A 25,723-nucleotide genomic window follows, 5' to 3' on the forward strand; every position below is an offset into this window, starting at 1 on the left:
ATCCTCAAGCAGGAGAAAGTTGCGAAGTGTGCTATGCAAGCCACTTCGTGGCTCGATATCTGGTTGGGGACCTTAGGTATCCTGATACATTCTGAGGACTTCTCCAAAGAACGTACCCAACAAGTCTCGAACTTGTGGGCAAATACCATCCTGAAATGTCGGGATGCAGTAGCTGAGAGATTCCATCAGAAGGTCCATAGCACAGAGATCAATAGGCTCAGACATTCCTCCCTACAGGGATCTGTCTTGTTTGAGCCTAAAGATGTGGAACATGCCGCTGAGAGGTGGAGGAAGTCTCATCAAGACTCCCTCCTTCATAGGGCTTTAACATCCAAGCCCTATAAGCCTCCAGCACCACAGCAGTCCCGTCCAGTCAAGACCACTAAGACGACAACAGCAGTGAAGACCTTGGTGTCTAAGCCCTTTCCTGTCAAAGAAAGGAAAGGCAAAAAGTCCTCCAGGGGAGGCAAGAATCCTAGAGGGAACAGCCGAGGCCCCAAACGCTAGGATAAGCAGTCCCCCTGCATGTCCACCAGTGGGAGGATGCCTACAAAGTTGCTCAAACAGGTGGAAGCAACTCGGGGCCGATTCCTGGATAATCTCCGTGATCAGTCTAGGATATCGCGTCCCGTTCATAACATCTCTACCTCCCCCGACGATGAATCCAGTGTCATTGAACTCTCTTGCCATGGGATCGGCAAGGGGGCAAGCCCTTCGGGCAGAAATCCAGACCCTGTTGAAGAAGGGCGCTCACCAAGAGGTCCTTGACGGATCTCCAGGCTTCTTCAGTCGACTCTTTCTTGTAAAGAAGGCGTCTGGAGGCTGGAGACCAGTCATCGACCTCTCAGTTCTGAACAAGTTTGCCAAACAAACTCCGTTCAGCATGGAGACGGCGGACACGGTCAGACTAGCAGTAAGGCCGCAAGACTTCATGCGCACACTGGACCTAAAGAACGCGTATTTCCAGATCCCAGTCCATGTGTCTTCAAGGAACTACTTAAGATTCAGCCTAGACAACAGAAAGTACCAGTTCAAGGTGCTGTGCTTCGATCTCTCCACAGCACCACAAGTTTTCACCCTAGTATCATCTTGGGCACACAGGATTTGCATCCGTCTCCTCCGTTATCTGGACGACTGGTTAATCCTAGCAGACTCGGTGTCAACCCTTCTTCAACACCGAGACAAACTTCTGAGACTTCGCCAAGATCTGGGGATCATGGTAAATCTCGAAAAGTCTTCACTGCTTCCCACTCAAAGACTGGTATACCTAGGCATGATTATAGACACCATTCTCCACAAAGCCTTCCCATCAGACGACAGGATAGCAAGGCTGAGGAAGGTCGCATGACCTTTTCTCCTCGGTCACCTTTCATCGCTGGCCCGTCTAGTTCCCAATGGTCGCCTCAGGATGAGATCCCTTCAGTGGCGACTCAAGTCCCAGTGGAATCAAGCGTACGACTCCACGGACATCCAGATCCCCATGGGACCTGCGGAACTGACGGATCTCCAGTGGTGGGTGGAAGACGAGAACCTACGAAAAGGAGTCGATCTTCTCGTCCTCCCCCCGGATTTGATGCTGTTTTCGGACGCTTCAAAAAAAAAGGGTGGGGGGCCCACGTGCTGCACCACACAACCTCAGGCCTCTAGTTAGAGTCAGAAAAGTACCTCCACATAAATCTCCTAGAGATGAAGGCCATCTTTCTGGCCCTTCAACAGTTCTAACAGTACCTGGTAAGTCACTCTGTGGTGGTGATGAGCGACAACACCACAGTAGTGGCCTACATCAACAAACAAGGAGGTACTTTTTCGCAGCAACTATTCCATCTAGCAGTAGAGATACTGAGATGGGCCGAAATCCACTTGATACCACTATCGGCAATCTTCATTCCGGGCAAAAGGAATGTGCTCGCTGACAACCTGAGCAGAGCATCTCAGATAGTGAGTACCGAGTGGTCTTTAGATCATCTAGTAGCCAACAAAGTCCTGACTTTGTGGGGTTCTCCGACTGTGTACCTCTTCGCAACAGCCCTGAACTTCAGGCTCCCACTGTACTGTTCCCCAGTCCCAGACCCCAAGGCTCTCTGGCAAGATGCTTCCCAACAACGGTGGGACAATATTGACGATTACGCCTTTCCCCCTTTCTGTCTGATGAGGAGGGTACTCAACAAGACCAGAACATCGGTCAATCTTTCAATGACCCTCATAGCTCCGCTATGGCATCACGCAGAATGGTTCCCGGACCTTCTGCAACTCCCAACGGAGCCACCAAGAGAACTCCCTCCACGACACAATCTAGTCAAACAACCACATGCCAACATCTTCCACAAAGTCGTAGGTTCACTAAGGCTTCACACCTGGAGACTATCCAGCATCTCCTCAGGATGTCTGGATACCTGCGAAAGTCTTCAGCAGCAGTCTACCAGGCAAAGTGGAAAGTCCTCTGTAGTTGGTGTCATGGAAGGGGTATCTCTCCACTCTATGCCACTATTCCAACAATAGGGGAGTTCCTCGTGTATTTGCGTGAAGAAATGCGCCTTTCAGTCTCGGCAGTGAAAGGCTATCGCTCAGCCTTAAGTCTCGCCTTCAGGCTGAAAGGAATGGACATTGCCTCATAGCTAGAACTTTCTCTACTCATACGTAGTTATGAACTTACCTGCCCTCAGTCGGAAGTGAGACCTCCCCCATGGAACGGGGTTCGAGTTCTCAGGTCTCTTAAGAGACCTCCCTATGAACCATTACGCCAGGCATCAGATCGCCACCTAACCTGGAAGACAGTATTCCTGCTAGCTTTGGCCTCGGCCAAGCGAGTCGGCGAACTTCATGGTCTCTCGTATGACATTGCCCATTCAAGGGGATGGGGGAGGTAACATTCAGCTTCGTCCCTGAGTTTATTGCTAAGACCCAGAATCCAGGAGTAGCGGATCCTCGATTCGACTCCTTCCGGATTTCTAGTCTCCGTATTGTAACAGATGAACCAGACAATCTCTTACTATGCCCAGTAAGGAGCTTGAGGCTGTACCTCAAAAGAACAGCCGCAGCCCATCCTCGTGTGCCAGCACTATTCGTCAGCACAGGAAGGACTAAGAGGAGGGTCACCAAGAACTCCATCTCTGCATGGATTCGCAGGGTCATTGACCTGGCACTGAATACAGACACTCCTCCGTCACATCGCCCCAGAGCACATGATGTCAGGGGCATAGCTACGTCCCTGGCCTTCAAAAGAAATTTTTCAGTGACGCAGGTTCTTCAAGCTGGGATGTGGAAACGTCAAACAACGTTCACATCCCACTACCTGCAAGACGTGACCCACAGGAGACTCGATACGTTCTCTATCGGTCCTGTGGGGGTTGCACAACAGCTGGTTTAAAACCTCAAGCTCCTTATTGGACAAGTAGCAGAAGGTTGAGGGCATTGCTACCCGGTTTTAGTCTGCATGAATGAAAAGGTTTGACTGGCCCTTATTCTTTTCTTCATCATCCCCTTTCTTGGGGAAAGCAGCATCCTGGGTTCTATGCATAGCTGACCTCAAACCACTACAGGTAAACCATGCTCCCTTGTGTTCCTAGTATTAAGATTAATTCTGTTACGTCCCCATACCCTGACGAGGTGGTATTAGGAAAGTCCTAGTCTACAAGTTTCCATATAAAGAACTACAGAACAACTTTCTAGGACGAGTCACACTTCTTCATACCTTCACACACAGCTTGCGTAGGCCGCAGACCTTGCGTAGCAAGGTTCTAGCGAGGTACAGGGACTTCTTATTTCTTGGGTGCTTACACACTCAAATAAGGAGTCCCCAGGCAAAGCCAAAAGCCAGACTGGCTGGGACGTCACCCCTATTAAATAGCGTGGTTTGTATTCCAGTTACGGAACAAATGACAAATTTGCAGATAATTTGTATTTTTCCTAACTATATAAACCTTAGCTATTTAACCAAACTTGCCCGCCAGCCCTATCCACCTTGAAGTCCTACCTCCAAGGAAAGTGAGCTCAAGCACAGGTGTGTGAGAGGGGGGGGTAGCAAGCTACCCTCCCCTACTCCCGCTAACTAGCGGTGTGGGTAGTAAACCCTCGTTAAAAATTAATGGCTCGTCATTTCAGCTACACCGAAAGTAATACCCCTATTAAATAGCTAAGGTTTGTATAGTTAGGAAAACACAAATTATCTACAAATTTGTCATATTTGATTGTAAAAATACACCCGAAATTTAAAACAAAAGTATATAAACGGATTTTGAGCGAAGCGAAAAATCTATTTTTGGGTGAGATGGCCATGTCGTCCTGATGGAAGTTACTATAGGGTAGCTTCCTAGGGTATATTACAACTACGGCGATATTCCCAGAGAATTTACCTTAAGGTACCCAGAATTCTAACTCCTGGAGCGAATATCCCTAATGAAAGTACCAGGGATATCGCGAAATATCAGAGGACGTATTCTTGACACGCCACATGGCAATCTGCACCCCGAACAGAGATAACACTTCGAAGGGGTCAATTGGCAAGAAAACGAAAACGAGAAAGAAAAAGGAGAGCCGTTCGCAAGGCTCTCTCTTCTCCCGTTTCGTAAGCGTGCATTGCGCCGATTCTGGTGCCATCTGTATTCCTTGTAGCTATACACGAGGTGCTACAGATACTGTATGTAGGGAGGGGTCCTACAGCCCTTTCATAGAAAGGGAAGGGCAGGTCCATCAGGACGACATGGCCATCTCACCCAAAAATAGATTTTTCGCTTCGCTCAAAATCCGCTTTTTGGGCTCAAGCCATGTCGTCCTGATGGAAGTATACCAGAGCATTACTGTATCTGTGGATTCTCAGAACGTGCCGTACTCCCCGGAGGTATTTCCCCAGTCGACTAGACCTAGAGACCTAAGATGTTACCGTTATACATCTTTTCAACTAACCATAAACCATGTTAGAGCTTCCTGCCCCCTACAGGGAAGAGTCCTACTAGACTCTGGAAAAGTCTCGAAGAGTACATATACCTATGTATGAATACCAGGCAAGCCAATATAGTGGTCTCACCCTATATTAAGTAAAGCATAGTTTGTAAAGAACCACTGCGTCAATATGAAATATCGACCAGTTCTCCGCTCAATACTTGTATTGGACAAAGGTTTATATCCGCATAGGAGGAAACTTGTAAATCCGCCACCGTCCCCTTATGGGATGGAGTCCTCCCGCTAAGGGAAAGCATAAACCAATGCAACATTAGCTTGCATAAAGGAACAATCTATTAGAATTATCCCAGATAAATATACATAGAATGAATGCTCAATTATATCAATAAATTGACACAGGTGAAGGAGACGCAAGGTTCTCAAGAACAAGTTTATTGACAGACAATAAATAGACAGGTTAACAACAATTATATATATATATATATATATATAAGAGGAGGATAACCAAAACTTTAAGCATAAGTATGATAGTAAACAGAAACTTGTTTATCTGAAAGAAAAACATTAGTGCCACTTTTAACATACCGAGGTATCAAAGTCATAAAAGTCTGTATTACTAATCAGTCACATTAGCGTTAGAAACGCTCGGCACACATGTCTGCACTTATGCTAGGTTCACCTTTGGAAGTGGAACAGTCAACGTGGGCCACTCGGTGCCCTCACTTAGTTTGTAGCACAGTATGTAACTACAAACTCACCCTGGAATTAATCGTCCCAATTAAAACCACTGTTCCTCGCAGAGTTAAACAGCAGGGTTAACGACGCAACCCACTGCTACCACAGATCTCTTTAGTTGCTCCACTTGCTTCGCATAGTGACGAAAGAACACTCTGGAAGACTTCCAGCCAGTGTATGAACGAAGATGTTCAAAATCCATACAATTAAAGAAATTTAAGGATGAGGCAACTTTCCTCGGATCGTGACCTGCGGGTGTACTGTCAGGATCCGCTCTGCGAATAAAATATGTAATTTTCGCATTGAGTTGTTTCAGTGATAAATTTGAGCCTGACGTTTCTCCCCTGAATAGTTGACCACCCTTGAAGTCTGAAGTTCTACGAAGATAGACCTTTAGGCATTCTACTGGACATAGAGATGCATCTTCTTTCAGAGGGCAGATTCTCCAGGGACCCCACCTGTTGGTGGGTAACTCGTTCTTGGCGAGAAACGTAGAATCCGGAATCAGGTTCAGTTCTCCCCCATCCAGGAACTGAACACGACCTTCCTCTCTCGAGAGGGCTACAATCTCACTAACCCTGGCCCCGGACGCGAGTGCAAATAGGAAAATAACTTTTTGGGTCAAATCCTTTAACGCCCACTCCTCATTGTTCAACAGTGAAGCAAAATGAAGAACTTTATCTAAAGACCATGAAATGGGCTTTGGAGGTGCTGAAGGTCTGAGCCTAGCGCAGGCTTTCGGAACTTTATTAAAGATCTCGTTAGCGAGGTCGACCTGGAAGGCATATAGAATGGGTCTTGTCAAAGCAGACTTACACGTTGAAATCGTGTTAGCTGCCAACCCTTGACCATGGAGGTGGATGAAGAAAGATAAGCAGAAGTCCGTCGAGATCTCCTGCGGATTCTTCGCCTTGACAAAGGCCACCCATTTTCTCCAAGATGACTCATATTGCCTTCTAGTAGATTTGCACTTATATTCCTCTAGGAAGTCTATGCTGGCTTTCGAAATCCCGAAACGCTTTCTCACCGCTAGGGAGAGAAAATCATGAGCTGCAGGGTCCGGGTTTTCTGTAATGAAGCGCAGACAGTCGACTTCTGGACTCGCTGGGTCAGAACTGGGTCTGGTAGCGGTAGAAACTTCAACCATAGTTCCAATACCAGAGGGAACCACACGCTGTTCGGCCACTTGTGGACCACTATTGCCGCTACTCCCTTGAAGGAACTCAGTTTGTTGAGGACCCTCAACAGAAGGTTGTGAGGAGGGAACAGATAAATCCTGGACCATCTGTTCCAGTCGAGGGACATCGCGTCCACTGCTTCCGCCAAGGGGTCCTCGTACGGGGACACGTACAGGGGCAACTTCTTGTTGTCTTTCGTCGCAAAGAGGTCTATCTGCAGTTCTGGGACTTGACTCAAGATGAAGGAGAATGATCCTGCGTCTAGGGACCATTCCGACTCTATCGGTGTGAACCTGGATAGAGCGTCCGCTGTCACATTGCGGACTCCTTGAAGGTGAACTGCCGACAGGTACCACTTCTTCTTTTCCGCCAATCGGAAGATGGCCAACATCACCTGGTTGAGAGGTGGCGACCTTGATCCTTGTCGATTCAAGCATCTCACAACTACCTCGCTGTCCAGCACCAACCTTATGTGGATCGAGTGACGCGGGGAGACTTTCTTTAAGGTAAGGAGCACTGCCATAGCTTCTAGAATGTTTATGTGAAAGGTCTTGAATAGATTGGACCAAGTCCCTTGGGCCTTTTTCCGATGAGAGTGACCTCCCCACCCCTCCTTCGAGGCGTCTGTGTGAATCGTCACCGACGGGGGAGGTGGCTGAAGAAGTACCGACTTCTTTAGAGTCTGGCTTGGGACCAAGGCCTGAGAAGAGTACGTAGACGAACCGGAACTGGTCTTATGAGATCTCTTCGCGCGTTTGATGCATAACTTCTCCAAACTCCAGTTGCATCCTTTAGCTGTGCTCTTAGCACCGGGTCTGTTACCGAAGCAAACTGGAGAGAACCCAGTACTCTCTCCTGTTCGCGTCTTGATATCCTTTCGGAATCTAGAAGTCTCTTGACAGACCCAGCTATCTCCTTCCTTTTCTACGCCGGGATGGAGAAATGGTGTGACATTAGGTCCCAGTGGATTCCCAACCACTGGAACTTTTGAGATGGAGAAAGTCGAGACTTTTTTCTGTTGATCTTGAAGCCTAGATACTCTAGGAACTGGATCACCTGCAGGGAAGCTTGCAAGCATTCTGTCTTGGATGCTGCCCACACCAGCCAGTCGTCCAGGTAGGCTACTACCTGAATTCCCTTTAGGCGTAATTGTTTGAGAGCTACGCTCGCAAGCTTCGTGAAGATCCTTGGGGCTATATTTAGCCCGAATGGCATGGCTCTGAAGGCGTATAGTCTTCGTTGTAGCTTGAACCCTAGGTAGGGGGAGAGTCGACGATTGATTGGAACGTGCCAATAGGCGTCTGACAAATCTATGGAGACGGTAAATGCCCTCTTGGGCAGTAAGGTCCTTATGTGTTGCAGTGTTAGCATCTTGAACTTGCAGTTCACTATGAACTTGTTGAGTGGCGTCAAGTCCAGAATGACTCTGAGTTTTTCCGAGTCCTTCTTGGGAACACAAAACAGCCTCCCTTGGAATTTGATGGACTTTACCCTTCGGATCACCTTTTTCTCCAACAGATCTTGGATGTACTCCTCCAGAACGGGGGTGGAGTATTGGAAAAACCGAGGGCACGGGGGTGGAGTGCTGTACCAGCTCCAGCCCAGTCCATTCTTGAGTAGGCTGTGGGCCCAGGGATCGAAGGTCCACCGATCCTGAAAATTCTGAAGTCTCCCTCCTACCGGTATCATCTCACTTGGACTGTTGTCCGGAGGTCTTGCCTCCCTGACCGCGACCACCCCTGAATCCCCTTTCCCTTGAGGGGCGCCTAGACGAGCCTCTGGCTGCTCCTCTAGGCTTTGCTCGAAAGGAAGTTGACTGCCCTTCGAACGTTGGGTTGAATGCCGGGGACTGTGTCGACACGGCCTGGGGTACCCACTGGAATGTGGTCGGGGTTTGTGCCACCATCTGGGGCACTGAAGGCATCGGCAATTGCTGTTGCTGTCTAAATGGCTTGGCTGGCCGAGACGGTAGCCTAGTCCTCTCAGTCTTCCTCTTTGGTTGGGGACCCTCATCTGGGGAAGACTTTCTCTTGATAGACAGGCCCCACTTCTGAAGAAGGTTTCTATTCTCCGTGGCGGCCTTATCAACAACTTCTTTGACCGATTCGCTAGGGAAAAGGTCTTTGCCCCAAATGTTGGAGGAGATTAGTTTCCTTGGCTCGTGCCTCACCGTAGCCGAGGTGAACACGAACTCCCTACAAGCTCTCCTCGCCCTGACGAAGCTGTAAAGATCCTTCGTCACTGTGGCCAGATGAGTCTTGGCCACTACCATGAACATTTCATGGACCTTGGGGTCACTTGCCATCGTCTCAAGAGTGGTCTGAAGAGACATCGAGGCAGCCAGTCTTTCTTTTGTCTCGAGCTCTCTCCGCAAAAGAAAGTCAGACAGCTTAGGGAGGTTCTCACCGAACTGACGTCCGGCAATATCAGCCTCCAACTTCCCGACTGAGAAGGTAAGATGGACGTCCTTCCAGTCCATAGGTAGGGCCAGCGACAAGGGTTTACACTCCTCCAGGGAGGGGCAAGGCTTGCCAGCCTCGACTGCTTTTAATACAGCCGCAAACCCTTTCTGCAAAAATGGGAAGGCTCTAGCAGGAGAGGACACAAAGGAAGGGAGCTTCTTACTCAATGCAGCTACCTTTGAGTTCGTGAAGCCCCTCTCTTTCATTGAAGATGAAAGCAAAGCTTGAGCCTTAGCATGGTCCATCACTATGACCTCCTTCGGCTCTGTCTCCTCCTTTGAAGCTGGTTCCTTCCTCAACCGGACATAACAGTCCGGATATGACCCTTTGCTGGGCCAGAATTCCACCTCCTCTAGGGGAACTGAACCCAACTTATCCGACATGACGATCTTTCCAATCGTCCTCGGCATGTGCTCAGCATATCTCCACGGGTTAGTATCTGAGCACAAGGGGTCTTTCACATTGAGCCTTTTCTGGGGCCCACGTGATGCTGCAAGCTTCTGCATCTGCAGTTCCATTGCAGCCGCCTTCTCAATATTCTCCTTCTGCATTTGTTGGATCATTCCAACAATGGAGGAGAGGGCCTGTCCCAGCTCTACTGGGAGAGCGGACGATGTTGAGGGAATAGGTTCAGGGATCTGAACCGGAGCAGCCGACACCACGTCGGCCTCTTCCTCTACAATGTCTGGGGCTTGATCTTCATCCTGGCCTCCTGCCAGGAGGTCTTCCTCCAGACGCTCGGACACGTCTGACATCCTGTCGTCCAACTGGATGTCTTGCAAGGCAACCGCGACTTCAGCATCCACCTGGATCTGAACTAGGGGGATCTCCTCTTGAGGCTGGGGAATCACTGCATCAGCTGATGCCCTAGGGAAAAGGTAAGCCCTCATCTTCTCACTTGGAAGATAAGGTCCAGAGGTGTTCTTCTGGAAGCCCCTTACCCAGGTACGAAGCTTCTCCCTTGCTATATCCCTTGATTCCGCCGTCCTAGGGGAATCAAAAGCCTCAGTAATCAGGTTAGAGCACACGGTACATACCTGAGGGTCCCAATATCGGAGATCACCCTTGGAGACAGCACATCGGAGATCACCCTTGGAGACAGCGCATGCTGCGTGCCTCCTACATAACTCATGTCCGCAGAAGTTTTTACTGCGGACGTTGCAGAAAACATTTCCGCACTTCGGAAGGTCCTCCTGTAAAGAGAAGAAATTTCCATGAGTATCAAGTGAACTACGTATCACTGGATATGCACAGTTTAGCATAACAAATCAGAAAGGAAAGACACACTTGTGTTTCCCGCACAACCAATTGTTGCAGCCTTCCAGATAATAAAATCGTATGGTTAATCTGTCCTAGAGTAACCAATGAAAAATTTCCAGAGGAAACAGGTGTAGCTCACACCTAAGATATGATTTTAAAATACCGGATAATAGACAAGAAAGAACTCACTTTCTTATCTGTAAGGCAACACCAAAGGGCTGTGCAAGACAACACACAAAAGTGTTAGAAAACACAGTGTTGTACCAATACTATACTATAGTTTTCTTCCTATAGTATATGCTATACTGAAGAATACTGATACAGTATAGAAGGTAATGCGCCGGCCGGCACACACCATAACTAGCTTTAAAGTATACTACTTAACAGCTATAAGACGGCAGAACGCTGGTTCAAATGCATGCGCTGGCCGGCAGTAACTGCCGGCCGGCAACAGCCAATGTCGGCCGGCAACTACACAAGGTAGCACCCGGCTGCCGGCCACCGCTCATAGCGACCGGCAGACAAGGGCGTGACAAAAGCCGGCCGGCAAAGGTAAACAACCGATGCCGGCCAGCAGCAAAAGAACCAGAGAACTTCGACTGCCCGGCTGCCGACCACATAGGACGGCAGCCGGGTCGGGTACAGCACTAGAAGAAAACAGAATGGATGCCAGGATAAGAGAGTATACTACCTCCAAGCCCGGCAATCCGAAAGAGTGCATATAAGGAAGGGGAGAATCTAATTCAGGCTTCCTGACCAATGCCGTCTGGCTCTACAGACAGACATGGATGAGGGACCAAGGGAGGTCCGGGCAGCACTCAAAGCAGAAGACCTTTGCCGGCCGGCAAGGGACTGAGTCAATTCCACATCCTAACCTATACTAGGTCCAGATGTAGAATGACGTACAGTACTGTAATGGCTAGGCCATTACAGAGATAGAGGGGGAAGGGACAAAGAGGGTCCTACCAACCTTGCCTTAGTAAAGAATCACCCGCAGCCAAGAAAACTCATCTTAGCCTAAGGGAGATCCAAGGGGGGAGGCCAGCAATACTTGCCAACCCCCACTGAACCAAAGCAAGGAAGGTGTTGCTACTCCCAGGGAAAGGATCTCATCCTCCCACCGAGAACAGCAACAAGGACTAGTCTGCTAGATCACAAAAGAAGGAATCATCTCGTACAGAAACCTTCGGGAGTGACCTAAGGAGGCTAAGCCTCCTATGTCTGCGTCAGACTGGCGAGGGAGACTCTACCCCAAGCCAGACAAACACAGATTCAGACTAAAAACTCTGATGTTCTGCCCCTCTCTGAAGCCAGACTTACTGGAACAGGAAGGTACAGTAACACCCCAATATAGTTGTATCGAAAGTTAATTCAGATAAACCACTAGGGTTAAGCCCAAGGCTTAAACAGAGGGAAAGGGATTGCATACCTTCTCCGAAGAAAAGAAAGCAACCGGGGAGTATGAGAAAGTATACTAAGGCTCCATAGGCAACTTAGCCTAGGCACCAAGAGAATCGATTACCTAAATCACCGAAACTCACTCGTATACTATCTTGGAAATAATCAAAATAATCTTAAATGTATAAAACTGCCTAAAGCTTCAATAAAATTTTAAAACACTCGGAAATCCAAAAATCATGCAGGAAAGTACTAGGGCCAAACGACTAGGCTACATGGTCTAGCGTAGGCCAGAATTGGCGAATACTTCGCCAAAACAACGATACTAAAGCACGAATAAGGAAATCCTATGTAACGCTAAATAGCTAAAATTATTAAAGCAAAACAGCCGGGAACGTCGCTCTGGCTAACTAAAACTCATACCTAGCGAGCGACAGCGTCCAGGACGCCTGCGGTAGGCAAGGGCTCTTGTAACAAAGATTATTACTATTAATCAATTTATACATAAAAGAAATAATACTCAACTTATCAGAGGCAGACAAAGTTGGAGAAAGCATAAAGCGATTAAATCCAAGATTTTGCGAGAAACACAGGAAAAAACACCGAGTTGTTAAGCTACGCAAAAAGGAATACAGATGGCGCCAGAATCGGCGCAATGCACGCTTACGAAACGGGAGAAGAGAGAACCTTGCGAACGGCTCTCCTTTTTCTTTCTCGTTTTCGTTTTCTTGCCAATTGACCCCTTCAAAGTGTTATCTCTGTTCGGGGTGCAGATTGCCATGTGGCGTGTCAAGAATACGTCCTCTGATATTTCGCGATATCCCTGGTACTTTCATTAGGGATATTCGCTCCAGGAGTTAGAATTCTGGGTACCTTAACCCACGAAGGACGACGGGCCGCGCCGCCAAAAGACGACGACAGTTTATTGATATTTATAGAAAAAAGGAAAAAAATCTGTAAATAATATATTTTTCACTCTAATATATAAGTATTTGGTATCATTGAAACCGCAAGAAGATGAGCTTTTTGAATAGAGCATTTATTGTTTGATACATATTTAATTACTTTGGATATAAAAAAAAAATATCTTTAGAAATCACAGTTGCAAAAAAATCAAAGTCACTTTGAAGCTGGATTATTACAAAACTTATTATTCCTTTTTGTTATAACAAAGCTAATTTTGTAAAGAATGTAATTTTGAAAAATTCCTAAAAAAAACAGATTATTCTATTCAGTGATAGCGTGGTAAAAAAAATATATATCAACATATCAAGTGACACTTTTTCACCATTTGGTAACGCGGATTTACAAAAATATTACAACATTCATAATCATCAAGTGAGTTCATAAAAGTAGCCTCAATTATTGACTTGAATTTACTGACAGTCTTCATGTTCATCATTGTCCTCATGTTTCCTCTTAGGACGACCTTTCACCCTGAAGTAATGTTGCAGCTTTGGCCAGCATTGCTCATGAATACCAGCATTGCATCCAGGACACCAGTGCTTCGAGCGCTTGGGACAAACTGCACATAATCTTTGCTTGCAACCATCTAACCTAGCATATACATGGCTTGAACCAGGTGAACTGACAGGAATAGGATTACGACCTGGTGAATTAGAAAGTCGGCTACCAGGCGACTGTGGAATGAGAGGGTAAGATGCAGCATCCGGGATTGACAGACATTCAATAATGTCACGAAGAAAATCATCTCTCTTGAATGGCCTATCAGTATTTTGCTGATAGATAATATAAGCATTTAGAACTGATACATCTATAAGATTACTATAAATTTTCTTCCAGTATCTCCTGGTTGACCTTTGTGCAGCATAATGATAAAGTTTTTTGTCTGACAGGTCAACACCTCCCATACCAACATTATAGTCATTTATGACTTTAGGCTTGATTTTTTCTCCATGTCTTGTCTGCAATGTGACATTTTCAGCATGAGCATATGTTGTCAAAAGGTAAACTGGCTTGCGAGTTGCTTTCTCTTTGAAACCACAGGTAAGCAACTTTCCTTTTCTTACATAGACAGTTTCACCTGTGCTGAGCTTCTGCTTGACCAAAATTTGAGGCAAAAATTTAGAATTGATCTTTATTGTTCCTGTGAGGGATGTCTTTTGTATTAGTAGGGCTTCTGCTAGAGGAATCTTTGTATAAAAGTTGTCAGTAATCAGGTGATAACCTTTATTCAGAACCTTGCTTTTCTCCATTATATTCATTACTACTGTATGAGTAAAGCCTTGCTGACTTCCAGTAGCATAAAAATCACGCCCTGAATACAAATCTATATGATAAACATATCCAGTGGAAGCTTCACAAAGTTCAAACTTTTTTATCCCATACCTACAGTGCCGTTTATTGGGCATATATTGTATAAATGCACACCTATTACGCATACCAATCATACTTTCATCAAGGGAGATAGTCTGCTGAAGATTGTAATGATCCTTGAATAACTTATTGCAGGAATCTAAAAGAGGGCGCACTCGAAACCATGGGTCATACTGTGGGTCACCTCTGGGCTTATTCAAGGTATTATCATTCAAATGAAGAAATCGACTAATTAGAAGATATTCATCGCGTGGCATGGTTTCTCCAAAAAAAGGAATTCTAGTTGAACGAAACGTACTCCAAAAATCTTTTATATCCTGCACTTTTATCAATCCCATGAGTAAACTAAGAGCTAAAAACTTTTTCATTCTTTCATGAGTTACTGGTTTCCAGATTCTGTATTTGCTTCGTGGATGTTCTCTTATCCACTCTTCCTTACTAGCTAAAAATCTGTTGGCATATATATTAGTCTCACGAACAAGAATATCTATAATATCATCAGTTATAAATAAAGAAAAGTATTCAATAGGCTGTGAATTACGGTTAGGAATCCCTAAAGGACCTACATTTCTTTGGGTAAAAACCAAATCACTCCCACAGTCAATACCTTCAGGCGGATAAACACGTGCCCAGGATGAGGCAACAGGTTCAATGTCAAGATCGTCGTCATAAACATCGCTATCAGTCATATAATCATCACTATCATGCTCACTATGGCTGTCCAAATCATCAGCACTTGTTTCTGAATCATAATGATATTCCATATTAGCCATTATAAAACAAATTAACTCTTAATTTTGCATAAAAAAAAGTTATCTTTTATCCTGCCAACAGATAACAAAATCTCGATCGATAAGCCAAACGGCACCTACCCCCACCGCCAACGGCGCATGCTTAGTACACTCCTATAACCTCAAAGTATAAGATTTCTGGCAACTTTGCTTTGTAAACGATCACTGATTGGTTAAAGTAGCCTGTGACGTCAATAGAAGGCGGAGCTAAAGTCATATGTAGGGGGAAGAAAGGATGAAAAAAATGCATCCACAATATAGACGGTCGCTAGTTGGTAGCAATTAATGCATCCATTAAATGGACGGGTCGTCCTTCGTGGGTTAAGGTAAATTCTCTGGGAATATCGCCGTAGTTGTAATATACCCTAGGAAGCTACCCTATAGGAACTTCCATCAGGACGACATGGCCTGAGCCCAAAAAATGTTTTATTAAAGCACAATTATTTAAACACAGTAATTGTAATTTTCTGTAATGGAATATTTTTTTCTAAAAATAGTGGTCAGCTGACAAAATTGCATGCTGTGTTTTAAGCTATGATTGAAATGGATTTATGTATGGTATATTTTTGGTTGTATTTAATGGACCCTTTTTAAAGAAAGAAAGATTGAGAGAGAGAGCGAGAGCGAGAGCGAGAGCGAGCGAGCGAGAGAGAGAGAGAGAGAGAGAGAGAGAGAGAGAGAGAGAGAGAGAGAGAGAGAGAGAGAGTGTGTGTGTGTGTGTGTGTGTGTGTGTGTGTGTGTGTGTGTGTGTGTGTGTGTGTGTGTGTGTGTGTGTGTGTGTGTGTGTGTGTGTGTGTGTCTGGAACTCAAACCTCACCAGATCCCTCTACCGTCTCCATTGCTGTCCCAGGATGTTCAATAGAAGACTGTCTCTGCTTCCTCCTGGATAACAAAATACCTTCGGTTCATAATTTTCTCGCCCTAGCGGCTCAAAGAAAGTACAGAGTTGCGAAGGAGAGGATTGACTTTATAGGAGAGTTCAAGTCCTTTACTACGAAACGACAATACTGTATTTGTCTTCCTGGAGAAAATGGGTGAAATTCGTTAAAGTACATCAGCCCTCTTACATTACTATGGACTTCTGTATTTCCTTCTTTATTCCATTACATGTATAAGGTTTGGCCTCTACATCTATTGCCTTATGTAGGGCAGCACTAATTAAACCTATCGCTTATGCCTTTGATATTGAACTCACCAGCGAACTGTTCAATCAAACCCCGAAGGCTTGTGCTAAATTGAAACCAAATGCTCCTCCCAAGGCCATCTCATGGTCTTTGGATGAAGTCTTGCACTTAGCCTCCTCAATAGATAATGCCACTACCTCTTTGAGGGATTTTACTCAAAAGTCAATCTTTTTGCTTTGTATGGCTTCTGATGGTAGAGTCAGCAAGATTGTGGCACTTTCAAGGGATGATAACCACATCTTCAATACCGATAGACCATAGATTATTTAGTAGCAGTTCATGAACAACTACATCAAAAGCAGCACTAAGATCAAGTAATATTAAAATACCACATTTGTTTTCATCAATCATTTCCAGCATATCATTTATCATTTATAAAAGTATCTCCCTCATCTTCCTTACAAAGCAAAAGATGGATAGAATGCAAGACACTTAGCCTTCTGAAGATAATAGGTTCTTCCTCGACCATCTGTCACCATACAAAAACCTAGCCTAGCCATGAGAATCTCTTCTTAAGTGCTGAGTAGAGGTAGGAATTGAACACTCCCACAACTCTATTTTGTCTAAGTATATAGACATCCCAGAATTTTAAATCAACTAATATGGTTATAGGGGGCTTGCTTCCCCTTGAGGATGAGTCTTCTATTGTAGTGAAGGACGAGGCTTTGTATTTGTGTAGAAACAAATCACAAATTTTAAAAGTAATTTTTATTTTTCCTGACTATACAAACCTCAGCCCTTCAAGTTTCACTTCACCCCAACCAACCTACAAGCCGTAGATGAAGGTCAAAGGGATTACCTGGTGAACTGGCTGTGGGGCAGGGCTTCCCTACCATCTGCCAGTAACTACCGACACCTCTCGTCACAAATTTTGACAGCAGAGTTCCAGCCAAGCTAAAAAAAAATCCTATGAAAGGTTTCTATAGTTAAGAAAAATACAAATTACTTCTAAAAAAAGATACTGGTTTGACATCGATTTATTAATTTAATGACCCATGTACAGAATACATAATACAATTAATGAAGGTTTTTTGAGACATTTTAAAAATGATGCTGTACATATAAATTTTGGAAGAAAATTATTAACCATTCTTATTTTATCTTCAAGTTAAGATTTAGCCATCCAACTGCTGTTTTTGCCAGTATTATTGAGGTCATAGATTATTATAGGAGAGGTCATCTTTATTAAAAGATTCTTAGACATTTTGATCAACTTGAGTGCAAAAAAAACTTTACATCTCTCCTGTTTCACTTAATTTAAGAATATTCTTAATTATGTAAGTTTCAATTATTATTTCACATGATTTTACTATATACAGGCTATGGTTATTCTTGAAGCTGTTCATCATCATGGGAATAACATGGATAATAGAAATGGTAACATGGCTTCTAGAAGAAGATCCTTGTGTAACATGGTAAGTTATACGTGTTCTTTCAAGTATATAACAGTTGTATAAGAGGTTTTAAAGGAGTAAAGACAGTCTTTACTGATTATTGTACAGTATGCAGCAAAACTGGTGATAATTTTTTTTATTTTTCCTTTGGACAAGCATTGTTCTTAAATTAAGTTGCCACTTAGTATTAAATCTTATATTTCACTTTGTAAACATGTGTATGTATGAGACAATGTTGGTCCCTTGTTATGGTTAATTATATCATTAATTAATGCTAGATCGTTAAAAAACATTTCATGCTAAAATAATTCATACCAAAAATTAAATATGTTACTGTAGCAAGAATCCTTTTGTCAACGTGACTAGTCTTTGAGCTTTCTGTCTGGATAGAAGTATTCAAACTGGGAAAGAGGGCATCTATAGGGAAAACAGTTTAAGCAGAGCACTATAGTCTAATGATAGCAATTTATGCATTTGGGAAATAATTTCAAAGTTATTACTTATTTTTTGCTTATGTTGTTTTGTGTATAAAACTTACATTAGTTAGGATCATGATTTCAAAACTTGCAATAAATTATTACAAGTTATAGTTTAGACTATAGTCATCGCTACTTATATAATTCTAGCCTCCCAATGAGTTTTTTCAGTTTGAGGAAAAATGAAATAAATAAATAAATAAATAAGCTAGGTGGTGAGTTATCTTCGCTATTAGAAATATAATTAATTTTACCTTTCTATTATTTTACTTTAGGAACGAAAGACTATAATCAGGTCAGACATATTCAGCCACACGTGTTATGTGCAGCTTCTACAGAAAGACAATAACAATGTATCTTAAATTATAATAATAATAACAATAATAATAATGATAATAATAATAATAATGGTGCTGATGATGATGATGATGATAGGATGGCTCTGGAGTCTGTCTATGCTATTGGCTTTATAACTCTTCGTCGTCTTCTCCGGTTGTGCAGCAGCAGTGTCTTTTGTCTCCTAGGATGGCTTGTATAATTTTTCTCCTTTATTGCATAGTTTAGCCATCTAAACAGTTGTTTCATTAATGTTAAGATGATTGGTTTTATCTATTTTTATAGAAAACCTGGTAAATAAGCTTAACTAGAGTTACAGATATCCGGTAGCTGTTGGCATATTTGACAGATGATTTTCTTGTGAAAGTACCACCGTGAGATTGCCAGTTGATGTCCGGTTAGACCCCGCCAACTACATCTCCGTTATGTTCTTTGCGTTAAATACATGACTATGGTGGCTAAAAAGTCAGACTTAAGTATTTATATTTTTTATCATAATTAAAGATTATTGGGTTAATTTTTCCATAATGATCTAGCTGATATTTTGATAAAAAATATAGCATAAATTCTTTAAATCTTGCAAAATGAACTGTACCTTTTATTGAACCCTCAAGTTTCGAAATGCTTCGTCCCGGGAACCTAGTCTCATTAGAAATGTGAAGACTGTGAGGGTTGCCAGTAAGTGACTTTCGAGCGAAAATCACTTTATTCGGGTATCACCAGTTTTGCTGTATACTGTACATAAAACTTCTATATTAAAATATATTTAAATGTAATGGTTATGGAATATTATTGTAATAAAAAGAGCACAGAAACTAACATTACATGTAATACCCTTCTTACTTCTTTATGGATATGTTGGTCCACTGAATTATAACTATTTAATCACTTATTGGACTTTGTTCAGCTGTGGCTTTGCTTGCAATTTAATATTATCTTATTGCTCTGTTCTGACAAGAGGTACATTGCACTATGTAGGCTACATTGGCTGAGTATTTTGGTGTTATTTTAATTACTGTATTTACTCGTGTAACAGCCGATCTCGTATTGTGCGACTCCAAATTTTCACCCATAAAATATGATTTTATCATATAGCTCGTGTATCATGCCAGTTACTTTTTGAGAAACCAAATTACAACAGACTAATATTTTTACTTCATTTCTTTATCCCATCTACTACTAAAATGTTAGAAAATTAAAATATGAGGATAAAAGTATCGTTAGTAACATAAAAATCATTGCGTAAACGCGTCATAATAACCAAACAAAAAACAGTTGTATTGTTATGAACACTGGAATCAGATAGAAGCTGTTTTGTTTGCATATCGATATCATATGATAGTAAACAAAGTAACATAAGATTGATATTTTGACATTATACCCTTATTCACTATGGAGAAAAGATCAAGAAAATATACTGCCAAATATAAACTAGCAAGCTGTAAATGAAGGCGAGAAAACAAACTATTCATAGCTCTATTCTGTTTAGAATCGTGGAAAGCTATGTCCAAAACTGGAAGAAACAAAAGGGAAATTTAGTTAGATCCTATGAATTTGCAAATCGCGTAATTAAATGTAAAAACAGAATTTCGAAGATAAAGTTACAAAGTGTCTGAAAGAGAGAATATAGTTTTGCTACAACACAATGTAAATATTTTTCTTAAGCTTTAGAGTCAAGCACCACAGAGCTAAAAAAAAAAAAAAAAAAAAAAAACTATAAATTATCATGCATAGGCAACATGAATGAAACTCCGGTTAACTCCTCTATGCGATTCAACTCAACAGTAAATGAAATGTGAGAAATATTTCAAATAAAACTATTGATATTAGTATGCTAATTGGAAAATGATAGATCAAGTAATAATTGTTTCTTTAGGAAATATGAAATATCCTTCGGTAGTTTGCCTCAATCAGCTGATTTGAAAAGCATAGTGTCCATCGACTTTTATACATAAACAATGGTAAAGATTATAATTCGCTATGGTTTTATTTATAAATACGATACTAAAATATAAATATTACGTGCATTATTATTGGATACAGTTTAAGTATAACATCAGTTTCATCAAAATACAGTTTATTTGAAATATTGCTGTAGCCTAGTCCAAGACTAAGGGTGCATATGCTAATTTTTTTATCATGTATGATGCGACCCCCTTGAATTTGCTTCAAAATTACTCTTCAAAACTCGTGTGTTACGCAATTATATACGGTATTTAATAGTCACTTAGTTCAATTGGTCTATGCTCCATCATGGCTATCTTCTATCGCAATTCAACATTATATGTATACTCCTCTGTTCTGTTCTGGCAAGTGGTACATATTGTGCTACGTGCTTAAGCCACATGGGCGATTATTTTGGCGTTGTTCAAACGTTAAACTTAGCTTCCATTCCTCATTATCAGACTAAATAATCAATACACATTTCTACACTAACCTATCATTATTCATATGATAGCTGAAATAAGGGCTTAATTACACTGTAAATCCTGATATCGAAAAGGCATAACGAACAGTTATGAATATAAGATGGACTTAGATTCTATTTAAACAAGTAGCTTGCAATAGAAGGTCTAGCATCTATTTGAACATTAAACTTGACTTTTATTTGTCATTATCAGACAAAATATATCACACACGGTTCTACCCTAACCTAACATTATTTACACAGCTGAAATAAACGTATTATATTGTATATCCAGATATTGAAATCACATAACCAAGAGGTTATGAATGTAAAACCTTGAGACATATTCTGTTCGAACAAGTAACTTAAAAAAGAAACAACACCTATCATTTTTTCTAAACTGTGCAAAGAGCTTCTCAAGCTAGGTGTAAAAATTTATGAATTAGTGGCAAAACAAGAATTTTTCATTAAAATCTGTAACTATTGTACATTAATATCGACTTCAGACAAAAGAATATGGGTTCTAAATAGTGTATTTCTAGAGATCTATTTGATTATGTGAGTTCTGATGTCCTAACTAGCATTGTACTATACTATAATAGAGTAAAACCATACAACTAAAACAGAAGTACAGTATACAGTAATTATGGGGTATACTGTATTTATAATTACTGTAAGAAAAAATTAGTTTAAGATTTCCTATTCTGAGCAGAAGTCATTAGCCAAGGAAGAGATTCAAATGCAATATCTGCAGATAAAGAGGGTCAACTTTACTGTACCTTGATACAATGTGACCCCCCTTGATAGTCCAGTTACTGCTGCCTCAGATCTGTATGTGCTCCTGTGTCTACTGCTTCTGTTGTAGCAGTTTTTATTTTTGAAGATGCCTCTGCTGGTTTTTCATCCATTGTAGTACCTTGACTTCATCATCATCATCTCTCCTTGGCTTTGACATTGCTGGAGATAAACAGAAGACTTTAGATATATAGAGAGAAATTTTTAGTTGGGACAGCAAGACGAAAGTATGTTTATAAAGTTAGGAGAAGGTCGAAGTAATATTCAGAGAAATGAAAAGATGAGACAGAAAGAAATTTCAATTCAAACTGGGGGAGCAATTTCCCCAAGTTCAAGAGTGCTCTTGCCCGCCACAATGCTTCAATGTTTCCTATTGAAGCCCGATGACTTTGACAAGGTATTCTCTCATTAAGAGGGGTATGGGGTCAGAGGAGAATATGTAAAGAATAGGTCAGACTATTTGGTGTATGTGTAGGAAAATGGAACATTAGCTGTAACTAGAGAGAAGGATCCAATGTAGTACTGTCTGGCCAATCAAAGGACTCAATGACTTTCTAGTGGTAGTATTTCAACAGGTGGTTGTTGCTCTTACAAATACAAAGGAAAGAGTCAGCATGACAAGTAATGTTCATGCTCATTTGGTAGAATGGTCTCTTGTTATATGAAATCTATTGCAGTATACTCAGACCTCACCATTTGTGGAGTTTGAATAACAGACACACCAAAGAATGCTGAAAATCCATGAATAATTGATGCACTATTAATGACACTCCTAGTCTAACAACACTATTTCTTTATAGACTTCAACAAGAAAAAGTATGTGTATCTCAGCCTTGAGAGAAAAACAAAAGTAATAATATTCATATTAATTTAACAACAAATATAAGAAAGCATTGACAGTTATATAAAATCAAATAGAAAAGACAAAAAGCCATTGATACACAAGGGCTTTAAAATTAACTAAAATAAAATATGCTTGTGCTGTATTTGGTCTGTATAACTAGTTGCATTTTCTCTTTAAGTTAAGGTTCATTCAAATATAAAAGTGTGAATGCACCTTAACTAAAAACACATAAAAACATTGAGTTATTTTAAAAATACAGCGCAACATACTGTACTCAGTTACGTAACTGGAAAAGTAAGTCGAGACTAATACTGTCATATGTGAATTTTCAAACCCTTATTTGATGTTCTTAATGATTTTTTGTCTTTCTATCAAGTTCTTTCCTGTATTTTGTGCCATATAATTGTAAATAAATACCAATAAATATTACTTTACGGAATGCCAGGCCCTTCCCCTGAATAGTCTAATTGGGAAAATGGCAAACTTTCTAACACTAAGGTGTGATCATATTGTGGAAACTGTACCAAGCATTGTGAGGAACTAGAGCAGAGCTTGCAATTATTTCTAGTGTTTATATTAGTTTCTTTTATATTTCATCTCCTAATTCTAGAATTATTCACTTTACGGTATAATTATGTGCATATTTATTGCAAATAAGTTTGGTTCCTTTATATTATAGAGCCACGAGCCTCTTTCATGATCATACTTTTTTTTTCTTTGGTGGGGGGGGGGCACTAGAAAAATGTCCCCATTAGAGCCATGTTATAACTGGAGCATTATCCAATTGATCACCTAATGATCTATTTTAGAGGAACCTAACCCAATTGTATAGAGAGAATTACCTGTAGATAAACAAAACTGAATATCCTCTTTATATGGTATAATGTTCAGTAAGTAGTAGTCAGAATGTTGGTTGGATTCATGGGAGAAAATATAGTTTTATTAATTAAGAGATTTTCTGTTACTAGAAGCTGTTGTGCACTAATTTGCAATACAATGCTAGTTTTTGTAAGACCTTCAAACATATATGAATATAATTTAAGATAATATTCAAGAAAGCAGGAAGTAAATTTTCAAACAACTTATTCTTTGTTTATTAAAACTAGAAAATATTTTTGGCAGAAAATCAGATTCTTTGATCTGTAACTATATTTAATATGGGTGACACTGTTTTCTATTTCCCACTACTGGGAGTGACAAACTTATTGGACTTGGTTAGCCATTAATATTGAGTTCTCCTTTACAGGGTGGCTGCCTTAGATGCCTTTAATGCTCTTCATGGTGTCTTCATATTCTTAGTAACAGTGTGCTTCAGGAGAGACTATCGGGTAAGGTTACCATAGTAAAATGTTGCACCAATTCTTATGTCTAATTCAACAAACAAAATGCAGTACTATACTGACTGTACACTGATACTATTTAGGAAGATGGTAAAGCCTTGGCTATACCCTCTGGATATATGCCATCTAAAAAAACCTTACAGGATTATGCCTTTCAGTCTTTTATTCAATGCATCTGTCCTCACCATTAAAAATTTTTTAAAATCTGGTACACTTAGGATTGGTTAATTTCTTAAAGTCTGCTTCAGTTCTTGAAACCATTTCTCTTGGTCACTTCCACACTGCTGTACTTTGTTTGGTGGTCCTTTCTTACTGAGAAAGTCAAAGGAGCTACATGATTCTCTTAGTTATTTACAAACTTTCAGTGATGTCCTGTTAATCAAAGGTATAATCTCACTTGTTTTTTTGTCTATGATATTGATGCATCCTAGGTTTAATCAATTGTGATTCATTCATGTCTATTACAGCTGACCATGTACTCTACAAATTTAACTTCACTATATCTGATGAAATACTTAGAAGTTCAGATGATCAATCCTCTTTCCTTCATTCTCTGGAATATGACTGATTCTCTTGATATTCTCTTTCCACAAAGCTATGTATTAACAACAATATAGTCAGCATTCTTTGAAGCTATTCTTTTGAATTGGTAAAATTCAATTGAACCCATGGTCTTCTCGTTTGATGCTTCTTCCATTGGAGTCTGCCAGTATCCCTTGATCATAGCCTCTTCAGAACTTGTCATTTTAAAGTTTCGCTGTCGTAGCCTCTGATTTTGTATCGGTTCATTATCCAATTTTATCTTTACACTTGGTTAACAACAGTCAAAACAAAACCTATGTGCTCCCTTCTTGGTGATAATTATGCTGAAGTTGACTTTTTAATGATTCCGATGTTCAGATCTCCTCAACTTCTTTCTTCATAGATAACATACCTGCTTATGTTGGTTGTTCAGGGTATTACTACTATTGAAATCTCAGTATGTTTCATCTTCCTATAGTCAAAGTTCTACCCAGCTCTCATTCTGGATTACCTGATCTTCTTCTGCTTCCTCCTTAGTGATGGTTGCAATCAGGAATCTTGTATCTTCAAAGACAATTAATTACTGCTGCTTCACTCTCTTTACTTTCATGATAGATTGTTAGGATAATTGCAAGAGAAGTCTACAATTCTCTATAAAGATCCACCTTGTAATCCATATGATTAACCATGCCTTAATTATGGTCCCCTCCACTGCAAAGTCAGCTTGTTTAATTCTATACGGAACAGTAGCGATATTTTGTGCCTCACCTTGAACTAATGATCCTGGGTCCATTGGTATTAATGATGCTTCTGACATCCTTGTATTCACAGAAACTTTCCTTAAGATTGACAAGTTTCTTCAAAGTGGTTGGTTCCTTATCCCTAACACATACTGGTAGGTGTTGCATATTTGATTGTCAGAGGCTCTGGTCCACAATTCCTTGAGAATCTCCATTGGTCATTTCATTTCCTTTTATACAACAGCTTAACACTAAAAAATTGGTGTTTGATGCAGGTACTTCTCATTATGCAAACAATATTGATGATAAAAAACAAGTCCTAATCCCTTGATCTCTCTTTGTGCATCTTCAATATGGAGTTCAATATACCATCGATTCTTTTGCATAGTGCACTGCACCATGGGTTGTAAGGCATTTTGAGCAGCTACCCGGTGCTCACTAGACAGCTAGTCAACCTCCTTCATTTCAGAAGTAAACTGGATGTCTTGGTTGCTGAGCATTTACTTAAAGAATTTTACCTTTCTATCTTCTACCCTTCAATCTTATGTAATGCACAAAATTCTTCAAACAAAATCTCCTTCACAGAATATACACAATACTCCTTGATAAAATTGGTGTTGTATGT

General features: G+C 41.3%; 1 protein-coding gene and 1 long non-coding RNA gene across 3 annotated transcripts in view; one reads left to right on the forward strand and one right to left on the reverse strand.

Moving 5' to 3' along the window:
* LOC137655187 (probable G-protein coupled receptor Mth-like 3) overlaps positions 1–25,723 on the forward strand; it is a 176,077-nt gene that overhangs the window by 125,072 nt on the left and 25,282 nt on the right. For both annotated transcript variants that reach the window (XM_068389073.1, XM_068389080.1), the window contains exons 7-8: positions 17,564–17,659; positions 23,743–23,824. In XM_068389073.1, the coding sequence (XP_068245174.1) occupies positions 17,564–17,659; positions 23,743–23,824 (178 nt within the window). The remainder of the gene's footprint in view (positions 1–17,563; positions 17,660–23,742; positions 23,825–25,723) is intronic.
* Positions 19,119–25,723, reverse strand: part of LOC137655246 (uncharacterized) — a 55,763-nt gene continuing 49,158 nt past the window's right edge. Inside the window, exons 2-3 of the long non-coding RNA XR_011046835.1 lie at positions 21,637–21,814; positions 19,119–19,963 (exon numbers count right to left, since the gene is read on the reverse strand). This is a non-coding gene — a long non-coding RNA (uncharacterized lncRNA). The remainder of the gene's footprint in view (positions 19,964–21,636; positions 21,815–25,723) is intronic.

The sequence above is a fragment of the Palaemon carinicauda genome, chromosome 1, assembly GCF_036898095.1.
Source record: "Palaemon carinicauda isolate YSFRI2023 chromosome 1, ASM3689809v2, whole genome shotgun sequence".
NCBI classification, from domain to species: domain Eukaryota; kingdom Metazoa; phylum Arthropoda; class Malacostraca; order Decapoda; family Palaemonidae; genus Palaemon; species Palaemon carinicauda.